This window comes from Odontesthes bonariensis, chromosome 20, assembly GCF_027942865.1.
Source record: "Odontesthes bonariensis isolate fOdoBon6 chromosome 20, fOdoBon6.hap1, whole genome shotgun sequence".
NCBI lineage: Eukaryota > Metazoa > Chordata > Actinopteri > Atheriniformes > Atherinopsidae > Odontesthes > Odontesthes bonariensis.
Window position 1 is genome coordinate 25,155,555 of NC_134525.1, and position 13,941 is coordinate 25,169,495.

At 41.2% G+C, this 13,941-nt stretch overlaps 1 protein-coding gene across 4 annotated transcripts in view; it reads right to left on the minus strand.

The window, feature by feature from the left end:
• Positions 1-11,987: 11,987 nt before the first annotated feature.
• The window catches only part of mkxa (mohawk homeobox a), a 28,528-nt gene continuing 26,574 nt past the window's right edge, over positions 11,988-13,941 (minus strand). For 2 of the 4 annotated variants that reach the window (XM_075452316.1, XM_075452315.1), the window contains 2 exons: positions 13,881-13,914; positions 11,988-13,753 (listed from right to left, as the gene is read on the minus strand). In XM_075452316.1, coding sequence (XP_075308431.1) covers positions 13,549-13,753; positions 13,881-13,914 — 239 coding nt within the window. In that variant the 3' untranslated portion in view covers positions 11,988-13,548. The remainder of the gene's footprint in view (positions 13,754-13,880; positions 13,915-13,941) is intronic. The other 2 variants (XM_075452314.1, XM_075452313.1) reach the window with 1 other exon arrangement.

The following is a 13,941-nucleotide window of genomic DNA, read 5'->3' on the forward strand; positions in this document are numbered from 1 at the left end:
ATGTATATGTGATATTATTGTGGTCATTAACTCGTGTTTCCCTGTTCCAACAGATATCCTTTGAATGGTGTTACAGTGCCGCCGCAGCCCCCCCTTTCTGTCTTCTCAAACCCCAGCTGGTCGAGGCGGATGGCCACCCTTCCTGAGTCTGGTTCTGCCAGAGGTTTCTTCCTGTTAAAAGGGAGTCGTTTCTCTCCACAGTCGCCTTAGGCACGCTCAGGCCGGGAGATTGGACCGAAAAACTAAAAGTTTTCAGTGTAATCTGTTGGTTTTCTTAGCTAGGAAATTGTTTTTGAATTGGCTCTATATGAACGAATTGGATTATTTTATGAATTATGATTATTATTAATTAATTGAATTCCAATTGGCTTGAATTGGACTTACTATCTAAGTGCCTTGAGATGACATTTGTTGTATTTGGCGCTATATAAATAAAAATGAATTGAAAATTGAATTGAATGCTAAAGCTAGATATTAAACTCTTACTCTTTGTCAATTTCCCCAAAATGTACTATTCATTCCAGTCTGATATTTCATCTGATATCGTATGGTGCAGCATCTGATAGCAGATAACAGCGAAACTCAGTCAGAATGACAAATTTACTCAGTATGGTAATAATAAAAGACAACACATTATTCAAACACATTAAAGTGTCAGTGCTAACTGTTTTGACCGATTATTGTATTAAAATACAAAGCAGTCCATCATCCTTTAGCTCTCTTGTTATATTTCACTGGTCTCCTTACTAAATCTGCCAGAGCCAAGATGCTGCAGGTGGAAAATTGTGACAGTTGACTAGTGTGTATGGTGCAGTAATTACTTTCTTTTGCGACAACTTTGCACAATAAGGCTAAATAAATGTAGACAATGACAGGTGACACTCTGTGACCGTGTAAGAAGGAGATAGAGGCATACATTGAGGCAAATAATCACATCCTCCTGAATTAATGCATCATATATGAAGAAAATCAGGTTTTCTAGGCATCAGGAGCTCTCATGGTTTAACCACACACCTGATAAATGTCAGTCGACTAAAGCAGAGCAGTTGCAGTGAATGAAGTCGTGACCTGACTTCATCAAACTGCGAATCACCCCATGATGAGATCGTGAATCCAGACAGCCCCACTCTGCAATTTTACGCCTAACATGTGTACGTATTTATCTGATGAGGGAGTGAAATAAAAATAAGAGTACTATAACTAACATCTGGAAGAGTGAGCTCCTGCGCTGGCCGTGTGTGCCCATTCAATTCCAGATTTATGGTAACATTACAGCTTTGGCTCCAGCTGTGTTCTTGAGTGATGGAAGGCCTATTTATTTGCTGGCCTTCAGAACTGGCTGCTACACTCATGCCATGCTGTCTGCCAGCCCTACTGCTTCTCACACTGTTTTTGCATCACTCTCCATCCTCCTCTTTGTATGTCTGAATATCAAAATGTACTCATAAAAACATGGTCAAATATGTGTGTGCATCTGTGCGTATCTCCCCTGTAATGCCATCTTTTTGGAATATGCCATGGGAGTTTTGCTTGGTCTGAAGTATAAGGGCTGCTTTTTTTTTCCTTTCCACATGCCAAAGAGATGGGTCCCACAACCTGATTCCCTTCACACTGGCATATTTACAGTGGTCACACAAGCACGGGCAGACAGGATTGAATCTTCTTCAGCTGATCAACAATGTATTTTTGCTCTCAAACACAAAGTGTTAACGTGAGAGGGCCTTCCAGTCTCTCTCTAGGCCTCGTTCGCTGCCAAACCACATTCCTTCAGCAGCTGCCATTTCTTACATCTGCTGCATTGACGTGGTTTCACTTGACTATAGTAAGGAATTTATTTAGCTTTTCTGTGATGAAATATTACACAGGGACACCAGACCCTGCTGTCCTTTATGTCTTATTTGTGATCCCCTGGCTGTCATTATGACTATGAGTAGTTGTGGCTTCTGTTTTACTCGACAGTTTATGCACTGGGCTGCTGCTGGTGCTTACAGCTCACCATGTTGGTGGGAACACTCTGTGCCCTCAAAGGACTTAAATCAACTTCCCAGTTTGGACACTGAGTTTGTGTGAAAGAAAAATTAACATGTAACATAAGTTGTGGTTATGTATAATCATAAAAATCCAAATTAGCTTTGTAATCTTGATTTTTGTATCAATTCTTACTAAAATTCAGCAGTTGCTTTAAACTTAGGACAAATAGTCTCCAAATATTAGACAGAATAATAAACTGGAAAAAAGCCAAACTTACATTGGCAAAATCAGCAGTTTGACTGTGAGGATGTCATGCTGTTTTAAATTTTAGATGATTGGGGGATAATTGTTTTGTTTCTACGCCATGTTATGAGGCTCCTTCCTCCCCTGCAGCTGTCTTTTGGATGCAGTAATCCTGCATACAACCTTAAGGATTGTGTTTGTAGATAACTTCTGAGGTTATGTCTCAATCTATCAATTCTCTGCTCAGCTAGTTAAAAAAAACTAAAGACCTGATTTTTACAATTTCCAAGATGGATGTAAATCTTATATATCGATGTATCCATCCATTTTTCCATACCTCCCCAATCCTAGTCAGGGTGGCGGGCGGGCGGGCTGGAGCCTATCCCAGGTGCCATTAGGTGTGAGGCAGGGTACATCATGGACAGATTGCCTGTCCATCACTCGGCCAACATAGAGACAAACTAGACAAGTAACCACGTATGTTCACACTCATTCCTAAGGTGAATTTGGAATCACCAGTTAACCTGAAAGGAATTTTGTTTGGATAGTGGGAGGAAGCAGGAGTACCCTGAGAGAACGCCCACATGCACAAGAAGAACATGCAAACTTCACACAGAAAGGCCTCTGCTGAGATTTGGTGACTAAATAAAACAACTGCCTCTGAGCACATGGCTGAGTATTTCTGAAAGTTTTGTCATTGATTTACCTTGATAATTTGGCCAAAAAGATTAATCTAATTTCATAAAAAGTTCATACTCACACAAAGAAAAACATGTGCATGGTTCTCAGCAGGTACCCCTGGCCATGTGTTATGATGCTATGGTTAATTTGTCTGTCTCTAACCCCACAAACAATCAAAGCAGATGACAGCCCTTCCTGAATCTGGTCCTGCTGGAGGTATCCTCCCACTAAAAGGAAGTTCTTCCTCCCCCATGAATTTGATTGAACTGGATTATAAATGGACAGACCGATATGGGCTTCGACAACAGTAATGAGGTCACTATGCCGGTCAGTTGCGGTGATGACAGAGCTGAGCTGGGTGACGCTTTAAATTTATTGGTCCATCTTTGTTCCAACACTCAATTATGGTTATGAGATTTGAGTAGTGACTGAAAGAATGAGGTCACGGATACATGCGGCTGAAATGGATTTCCCTCAGAAGGTGGCTTACTCAGGCATAGATATCAGGTGAGGAGTTCAACCTTTTAGAGGGAGCTCGGAGTAGAGCCTCTGCTCCTGCAGTGAAATGAGTCAGCTGAGGTGGCAGGCATCTGGTAAGGATGCCACCTGGTCGCCTTCCTTTGGAGGTTTTTCAGGCATGTCCAACTGAGAGGAGGGCCCAGGGCAGACCCAGAACTCACTGGGAGGAATCATATGTCCCTTGTGGGAATCACAGCTGCAGAGTGTCTCTCCTGGAGACCTGTTGGATGGATGGATGGATGGATGGATGGATGGATGGATGGATGGATGGGTTGTAATTTAGTTGAATTGAACTGCATCTCAAGTGCTTGAGATGACTTTTGCGTTGAATTAGTGCAACCTCAGCAAACTGAAATAAATTGAGTCACACTATATCTCAGTCTTTGGCATTAGGTTTTAATTTGTTCCATTTGTTACATCTAAGATCCCTGATCACTCTTCTTTCCTCTCTCCAACAGATTAGACCATTTTGATCAACTTTTTAGTGAAACGGAACAACAAGCACCCAGAGAAATATAACAATGAGAAAAATTATTCTGTGTTACTGCGGTAATTGTTTTTGCACCTCCACTTAGATATAAATGAGGTTTTAGCTTATTTTAAGACCACTTTGTTAGTTTTGCAGCCCATAACTTTTACTTCTTATCTTCCCATCCCCAAGTATTGTTTCCTCACACAACAAGTGAGTATTTTACAAGAACAATTCTCTATCAGGTATATTTAATGGTATCAGTCAGAATACAGTGTTGGTGCCAGCCAGTAAGCATACCACAGGGCTGCCACACACATTCACCCAAACTCACCAATTCCACCCTCTCTCATACCACACATTCATTCATAAATGAAAATGCAAACAGTGCCAAAATATGAGTCAGAGTGGATATTCAGACAAGACAATTAACCAAAGCACTATGCAACAGTTTGTTATCAAAACCAAAGGAAAAGCAAGAACGCATTCACATATATTTCCCTGCATGCTGTGTTTAGGAATCTCAGTCAGTCCTCAGACAACAGCTGAGTCTCTGCCTCTCCTCTTGTACTCTGCACAGACAGGCACAGTGAGATTGAATTTCTGGAATGATGAGTACATTATGTAAATAGTTAATGGACTTATGAATAGCGCTTTTCTAAACATGTCTTAGACTACAGAGCTGCACAGTGCTTTCTTCTACACTCACACACCGATGGATGCATCGGTAGGCAACGCTGGGTTCAGTGTCGTGCCCGAGGACGCTTTGACATGTGTATGTATGTATATAAGAGAGCTGTTTTTTCCCTGGGGTGGACGCCTAACTCTCCCTACTCCCAACCCACACACCCACCCACCCCCTTCATTAGCACCGAGTATTACAAGTTCACAAGTGTATAGATAAAGTTGAGCAAGTATTTATTGCATGCTGCAATAATAATGAATGCATATGATAATAACAGATTGTGAGATACTGTGGTAGGCTTTGAAGAAGCGAGCCATTGGTCCTTAAATGTCTTTTCCCATAGTCAATAGAGTGAATTTCCATCCTCAATTTGTTTATGCACTGAAGAAATTGACGCTGAAGTGGTGGTGCATGTCTGAGATAGAACCCAAGAATATCTTTTTAAAGCAGGCTTGTGGATGTGGAAGGGATGATGCACTCACCTCAACGAGGCAGTGTCTTTGCAAATTGCAGGCAATGCAAGATTCCACTTTTGCTAACAATCTAATTTATTTGGCAAAAACCAACAATTCAGTGCCTGACTGAGGGCTAACCCCACATGGAATGGGCAGTCATTTCAGCCTTGAAGGACAAACTTCAGAGGGCAAAATGGCTGCTGGTGACACCACAGAATGCGAAAACAGCAATCATGCAATCATGGCACTGGGTGCTGCTATGAGTGTTATTTTTGAATAATGCTGTCGTGTAACAAACTGCCAACACCCAGAGGTCTTTCAAGGGAAGTGAATAAAAACTGAAACAAAAAGTTTTTTTCCTTGGCATAGTAAATCCATTCTTGAATAGTAAATCCTCAGTTCCCCCGATATGATGTGTGTTGCACCGTGGCTTGGAGAGTGTGGTTCTCAAGGTTTTCTGCTTTTGATCACCTTAAAATAAATGAATTATGACCCCAAATCAAGGATAAAGCTTCAGTGTAGCCATGAGTTGTGAGTTGTCTAATTGATTTGTTCTCATCAAACTCTTTCATCTGAAGACACTCAGATAGTATAATGTGTCCAGTATTTCAAAAGTGTGAAAGAAAAAAAAACCTTTTAGGAATAAGTTCTGAGCTTTTTGAGAGTTTTTTTGATCACCATTTTTGACAATGGAGATAATTAAAGAATAACACATCAGAGAAAGGATACACCCTATGATGCTTTTCGGGTATAGTTGATCATTTAAAGAGATTTTACACTTCAAGCCACATTCACCCATCCACACACACTATTACAGCTTAGCCTATACAGTCTTACAGGCTATATACTGTTTTTTCTCTCTCACACACCCTCTTACACTGATGGATGCATTGGAGACTAAGTTGGGTTCATTGTCTTGCACAGGGACACTTTGACACTTGGTTCTGGGGAAGTGCAGAATTGAACTGCTGACCTTCCACTTGGCAGTGGCCCCCTCTTCTACCTGAGCTAAAGCCGGTCCAACAGCAGTAGTTACCCCCTGAGGCAGCTATATACTAATGAGAACTGCAACTCACGATGATTATGAAATGGTAAATAATAAATGGGTTGCTTTTACATAGCACTTTCTCATTTCTTACAGGCCACGCTGTGCTTTTTTTTAAATGTATGATACACAGACTAATGCAGCAGAGGCAATGTGACGTTGCCCAAAGACACTGACAAGTGGACAGAGGAAGCCTGGGATCAACCCTTCCGATTGGCAGACAACTGCTCTTCTTCCTCAGCCACAGGGAATCCAACTGAGCTAGTTTTAGTTATATCACAATAAGAATTTCTACTCTATACTTTGGTTCTGTTCATGTGATTTTTTTCTTTCAGTCTGTCATGCAAGTCCCTGCATGACATATCCTGTGAGGGCTGGTCTGTACTTTTGCATCAAGCTGTGACATTGTCAAAAAATACACTTTAAAGCTCCAAATTATTAAAAATATCATGTCATATGTGGTGTGTAATTTGTACGCAATATTTTAAACTTGTAAATTACTATTATACTGTAGTTTTCAATTCTATTTTTACACCAACCAGGGTTTTTTAAAATTTAGGTACACCCACTTAAACAAGCCAAATAAAAGAAACCTTGCTATTACCAGAATGCCATTAAATCATATCTTGCAGGCTATGTTGGATTACAATTTTCGCTTATCACAACTTTCTGAAATGTATGTATTTCAGTTTATCATTTTTGGCTGCGTAAATGTCGCCCCATACAGCAGGATTCAGTGTGAGAAAAAGCAAGCTCTTAGATATCTTGCAGACATGTTAAATCGATTAACCTAGTCTCTCTTTTTCTGTGATTGATTGCTGTCAGTCTTAGAGCTTCTGGGTGAGACATTGAAGTCATTAAACATGTGTTTTTGTAAATATAAAGGTAGCTGTGCCAACTCTTGTAACTTAGAGGGTTGCACCCTCGTTTAAAATTAGCGTGTGCAACCATTGATGCTGATCGGAGGGGGAGCTGATAAATACCCATGGCTACTGCAGAATCATTTAACTTTTATGCCACTGAAAGATTTTCATATTCCTCTCAAAAGCCATGTGGACTTTGGGTGTTAGCTGGTTTTGGAACAGTGTAGACATATTTTTAAAGTTATTAGGACATTGAGCCTGTTCTTTTCTCAAAGAAGAATTACAGCTCACAAGGATCCCTGTGCTCAAGATTAGTACAATTCCCAAGGCTTTAAACCAATAGTTTGTGTGAAACTGATTTAAAATTCTGGCCAACCATGGGTTACAAAAAGTTTAATTGCAACTAATCCATTTAGTGAAATGTGAGCACATATTTGTGTAGGAAGAGAGCCATGAACATAATCTGAAGCATTTGAAATTCTCTGTTCATTCACCTTTTGACTTAGAACGAGATCCCTTAAAGCTAAATGCAATGTATTTTGGTCAATTCTGAATACTGACCATGAAAGCCATGTTAGCATGAAATAAAAGAAGTGAAGTTCAAAACATTCTCAGGGTGATTCTTAACAGTGAAACTCTGAGATGCTAGCTATCATCAAGGGACTTCATGTGTATCTGAAAATAGTGACGTCGTCTCAACGTCTGTTTGCACCAACAGTCATCATAGGGCCACTTCTCCCCCCTCAGCTTGCTTGGCATTCTGCTCTCCACAGGTTCTGTAGCTTTGCCTTGATCCTATGTTGGCAGCTCTGGACTAACTTGGAGCCACTGCACCTCTGGATGGGGTTGTTTGTAGCAGCTGTTTAGTCAGGCTGTCTCAGGAGCTCAGTAGAAGGCCAATTACAAGGATTTAGGCTGTTAGGAAACAGCTGAGCCGCAGGCAACTAAACGCCCTGATGGTCCAGCACTGTAACTGTGTGTGTGTGTGTGTGTGTGTGTGTGTGTGTGTGTGTGTGTGTGTGTGTGTGTGTGTGTGTGTGTGTATATGTCTGTCTGTCTGTCTGTCTGTGTTACTCTTGGATGGATGGACTGAGACATGGGATCCAGGGAGAAATTCAGAAGGATTATCCCTCCAAAACACTAACAGGGAGATCCACTGTGTGCAGCTGTTTATGGTGGGCCTGTCTGGATGTTGACGGAAAAAGATCAGATTAACCTCTGACTGAACAACGGTGCTAAATGTGATGGCTGTTTTGTTGTAGGGCTTTGTGATGAGGCTACGACTAGACTGAAGTCCATCTACAGAGAGGAGGAAGACATGACATGCTTGGTTGGACGTTGCATAAGCATTGTCTTGCTGACAACAGGGTGTCTACTTGTATGAGCGGCAATGGTAGTCAAGTGAGTGAGAGTGAAGATTTGACGCCAGGTATCAAAGCAGAGATTTCCTGTATTACCTCGCCCTCAAAGGCCCCGTCCTGTTCTGTTTCATGAAAACTGTGTCTCACTCTCTGTGTGAGCTGTTTACTCTGGCAACTCAACCGCCTTCATTTCCCTGTCCTTTAAGGTCAGAACAACGTGCATGCCTACACAGTCTGCTCTTACAAATGCAGTTGACCTTTTTGGTAGAAAACTGGCATGTGTCACATTTTTCCCTTTCACAAAACAAAGGGGAGATGATGTCCACCTGGAATAACACCCGCCATGTTCTCATTTGGCCAGAGTCAGCGTTTACTTGTGGTTCCGTGTAAGCATTAGCTCCTTCCATCTTGTTCTTGGTGGTTTCCTTAGAAGTTTATGATGAGAAATAAAGACAGGAAATATTTTACAACTGCCTTAGGTTAGCTCAACAAGAATGAGACCCAATACTTAAATACCAATAATTAATAAAAGAAAAAAAAAAAACTTCTTCAATCATTATTTGGATTAACGAATCATCTAAAAACTGCACAAAACACACAAAAAAAAATTACTTTTCAATGCATCGTGTAAAAGAACACTTAAGACCCAAAAACCACCTCACAATAAAGAGTGATCCAGAAAAACAGAAACCGGGATATATTGTGATAATAGAATCAAGAAGACATCTCACTACACCATTGCCTTTGATTGTTTCAGTAACTAAACACTGTGTGGTCGAATCCTTCCTCTGGACTAGCTAACATAATCCAGCAGAGTCTAACACTAAAAAAAAAAAAAAAAAAAAAAAAAAAAAGGAATATGTATTCTTCCCTTGGGGAAATATTATGCAAATTTTTAGCATGCAGTTTGTAAAGTAATATTAATTCTTTGACCCTTTATATGAGCAGCTCTAGTTCAGTGTCCATGATCTGAGCTTGAACGCCTGGTTTCTTCAAACACCCATGAAGTTATAGCTGATCCAAAACAGTCCCTATACTGAAAAGATTACAAGGCCAGAACAAGTTTTTAATCAGTCAATTATTTCAAGGAATCTAACAATTAGGCCCAGCAGTTTCTTTCATATTTGCATCCAAGGGCAGAGGAAAGTAAAGGACATAGTACTGGCTTTAATGAATGGGGACTCATTGGAGCATCCTTCACAGCAAGGTAACTAATTACTTCAGCATGCTGCGGGAGTCATGTTTCCTCATCAAATGAGAAATGATTTTCAGAATGTCTGTGTTCTTGGATTTCGTTCCGTGTGGTTTCACCCACGGTCGGTGTAGTTGAGTTTTTGGCTGACTAAATGGCCAAGGTGAAGTCTGGAGTCTGTCAAGTCGCGGACCGAGCCAAGTGAGAATCTCCACTTGTCTGTCTCCTGCTCCGAGATAACCGTGCAGACTTCTTTCAAATCTTTCAGCAGCACACGGAGGAGGCACGGATGAAAAAAAAAAAAAAAGAATGGCGAAGTTGTAAGAAGCGTGGAATATCACTTAGGATTCGATGGAAAATGTGGCTCAGTGTATCTGGGGTTTGGCCAGCACAGTGAAGTGAGGGATGAGAGGTCAAAAAACTTGATAGGATTGTTTCAGGAAGTGTCAGGAAGGCGTGCTGCAATCCAGAGACAGCTGATCCCCAGGAAAACCAGTGGGGCATCTGTTTGGATGTTTGGCCAGCTCACAGGCTGTGTCCTGATCGGTTCTGACTATTAACGGAACCACGGGACCCAGGGGCTCCCAACCATGGCCAGCTTGAGGCTGTCACTGCTATCAGCTTGGGGAAAGCATCTTTCAAATGATTTCACAGTCTTGCTTGCTCTTTAGCTTTCTTTCTTGCTCTGGCTCTAACTGGAGTGAGAGAGGTCTTGGCCTCAGCTCTGTGGCAGAGCTCAGGTTCAAGATTAGAGGTGGCATGGTAGAGCCATTAATACACAGGAAGGAGAGGGGAGACTGAGCCCAGAGGAAAAGGACACACCTAGGAAGTGTGAGACATAAATTCAGTCTTCCCTTGGCCTCCCTGAGTTACCAGACTCTGCACAAAGGCTCTGTTGTGTATTCACGATACAGTGCAGGCTCCACATCACCACAAGTTTTTAAATTATATGTGCAGACTACTCTTGAACGCCATGTCACAAAGGTGGATGTAGGTAATCCAAACTTTATGAAATCTTTATCTAAACCATTTATCTCTCGGTTCTGCTGCCAAACTGAACTCATGAGAGACAGATATTGACCTGATCCCGAGTCAAATAAATAAAGTGAAATGCACAACATCCCTCTAAAGTTAACAAAGATACACAGGAGATGGCAAACGCTGGGGCTCAGACCGCTAATGTGTGGTGTGTGGTTAACGCAGATCACTGGTGTATGCGCTGAGCTCCTCCAGTGGTATGCCATGATTAGTTTGTTTAGCTTTTAAAAACCTCCCCGCATTTTGTTTTGTAAACAATCATTTTATATATTGGGATCGGTGTTAAGTGGTGGCCCACGGTTAGGACAAAGCCTGGTGACAGCAACAAATGAGAGCTGAAGTTGCTTTGCATAATGGTCGAGGAGAGAGCATGGCTTCCAAAATGTAGACACTGACACTCTGGTCTCATTTTTGTCTTTAAAGCTGCACAATCAAATTTTTTTAATGTTTTTGTTGTTTAGCCCCAAGATTTAATGTACAGGTTTTTTTCTTTTTCATGTTGCAGTGTGAAAAAGAAACACGGCTTCAAATGAGTGCTAATGTTCAAGAAGTTTGGACACGTTTGTTGTCCTTTGTTGTCTGATGCTTTTAGTTTGTGTTCTGCTGCTCCACGTTGCCTTAAACGTCTACCAGTGCAGTTAGTGAAAGAGCGACTCATTTCATTTAGATGTTTTCAGATGTTTATTCTTTGCTGTGACCAAGTAACAACTGTTTTTTATAAAAGATATTTTACAAGAGCTCAAAATCAGACAATACAATGAGATATGTATTTGGTCATTGGATTGAAAATCCAGTCTCCATCAAAATTAACAAAAAAAAAAAAAAAGAAGAAAAATCTCAATTTATATAACTTAACAATAAAAAAAACAAACTGTGGTCACACTTACTTTGCTTTGACAAAGTCTGTAGTAATAATTTATAAGTTTAATACATACTGTTGCTATGTTGTGAACGCAGGGTTTGTGCTGGAGAAAGTACAGTACCAAAGTCCTGTCTGTAGAAAACCCCTTTGTTAACATCATTGTTGGGGGAGCGATGACAGGATGGCAGAACAACAGAGGGTTGTTTCTGAGCCCTCCCTCCCCCGCTCTATTATGGTTCCTCCCGGCGTGCGGCTATCGTGTGAGGTGCGAGGGTCACGAGTGGTCCAGCGGTTCAGACGTGCTGAGAAACACGGGCCCGGCACCACTCACAGCTACCATGCCTGGATCAAGAGTATAAAAAACACATGTTGGAGCCTAACATCCCCACTGCATAAGCAAACAGTGCCTGGGGATTGGCGAGTGCGATTCATTTCATTATACTTCCAAAGGTACACTAATCAAAATAATATAAGGCTGTCCTTCATTTATTTGACTTTTCTTTCATTGACAATCAAGAACTTTAAGTGCAGCTTTTTTTTTTTCAACAGTTTGCACATTCAAGACATGTAAAAAAAAAAAAAAAAAAAAAAAAAAGTCCCCATGTGCAGCTTCACTCCCTCGCAAAGTCCTTGACCATAACAACAGTCTTGGTGTCATAAAAATAAAAAACTGCACAATTTATGAAAGAGTGTACATTTTGACACACATAAACAGTACCTTGAAGATATACATAAAATTAAAAAGTCAGCACAGAGGGCCGACTTCAGTTTCTTCCATTAGTCCAACTTGAATTTCCCCATTTGTGAGCTTGGCATCGCTCACCACAAACGTTTACAACATATGCACCATTTATAAGTACTTTCTCTAGAAGAGGTTCTTTCCACCGAATGACAAAAGAAACTAAATGGAATAGAGTTAGGAGAAACCGAGTTTTGATCGGAAACAAAATAACCAGACAATAAGAAACACTTTTAACACTTGCTTGGCTGACATAATACTGATGTGTTTTTTGAAGTAAAAAAAATGGGGTACAAAATCAAACTTTTAAGCCTTTTCTCTGTCTTCTTGTGAGCAGCTATTTGAATGTAATGTTAAACAGCTGAGAATGGATGAGGATCAAAAGGCGCGCGTGTGTGTGTGTGTGTGTTTGTGTGTGTGTGTGTGGGGTGGTGTTCTGTGCACAAATGAGTAAAGGCAGCACTGTCCACATAAAACACTGATAATGCAAAGTAAAAACATCCCTTTTAGGTCACTGCATTCTCCCACTGAACCTGCAGATCTGCGTAAATGTGTCTTCAAATGGGTCCAGCTGAGCGCTTGTGCACATTTCAGCAACTAAAAGCCGCGATAAGAGAAGAATCCTTCGCTGGTAAATGAAATCCAAGGCCGGGATGTGGACAGGGAGGAGAGAGCTGGCTGCTTATCTACATATCCAGAAGTTACTGAAGGCCTGCCAGAAACTAAGTCTACTGAGACACAGCAGTGTTCAGTTTACAGTCAAAATGAAGACTCCAGTCAAAATAAGAACAATGCCTTTGGCTAATTCATGTTGGGCATTTTCTACACAGCTGTGTATCTATGCAGGTGTGTGCTATTTGAGCTCATCAGTGCCACAGATAGTGAGCTCACTTTTAGGTCTTTAAGGCACTTAATGTTGCTGGGAGTTTTCACACACACAAAGCGAATGCTGAATAATGTCTGCGACGCAAGATGCTCCTACACAAACTCCAGAGGCACCTCAGTATCAGTATGCCCATTAACCACAATCAATGAGTTATTCATCTAAAAAACAAAAAAAGAAACAAAGGCACTTTGGTAAATTCAAAAGTTGAAGCATATAAAAGAAGAAAGTTTTAAAAAGACTCGTAAAAAATAAGTTAACATTACAAAAGCGTCACTTTTTAAGAAATGCTGCAGTGACACTCTCACATCAGTCCAGTTAAGAAAAAGGATGATAAAGGCCTCTTTTGAAGATTTTTTCAATAACACCAAATAGAATGAGTTTTATTTAGCTCCAAACCCACCCGCCCCCTCTCTCCATGATTTACCTTCCTTAAACAAAGTTCTTTTCATTTCTGAGGGAATTTATTTGGATTCCAGCAAGTTTACTGAAATAGGACTGTTTGCGCGTTTGCATAGAGGGATGGAAGGACGACGTCAGAGCTAATATCTTTGGACCAGCGGCACTTTAACAGTCTTGATCTCTGCTATATGGGAGGACTTCTGGATGATGCAGCTGGTTGTCCCGGAGGCGCTGTCCTTCCCCTGTGCCAAGTTGGTCAAGGCCATGGCAGCGTTGATCTCCTTCCAGTACGTCTCATCTTTACCCTTCACCTTCTCCTTCTGCGTAGCTGCGACGCCACTGCTGCTGATGACCATCAACGGAACACGCACACACGCACAAAGAGAAACAAACAGAATGCATTAGAGGTCAAGCTCAGCTTGTAAAGAGAAGGAAATGATCTGGGCCGCAAGTTAAGTGAAAGTCCACTCACATGTCAAATTTACTTGATCCATGGTCTGTGGTTTCTGAAAGCACAAATGGGGGGGGGGGGG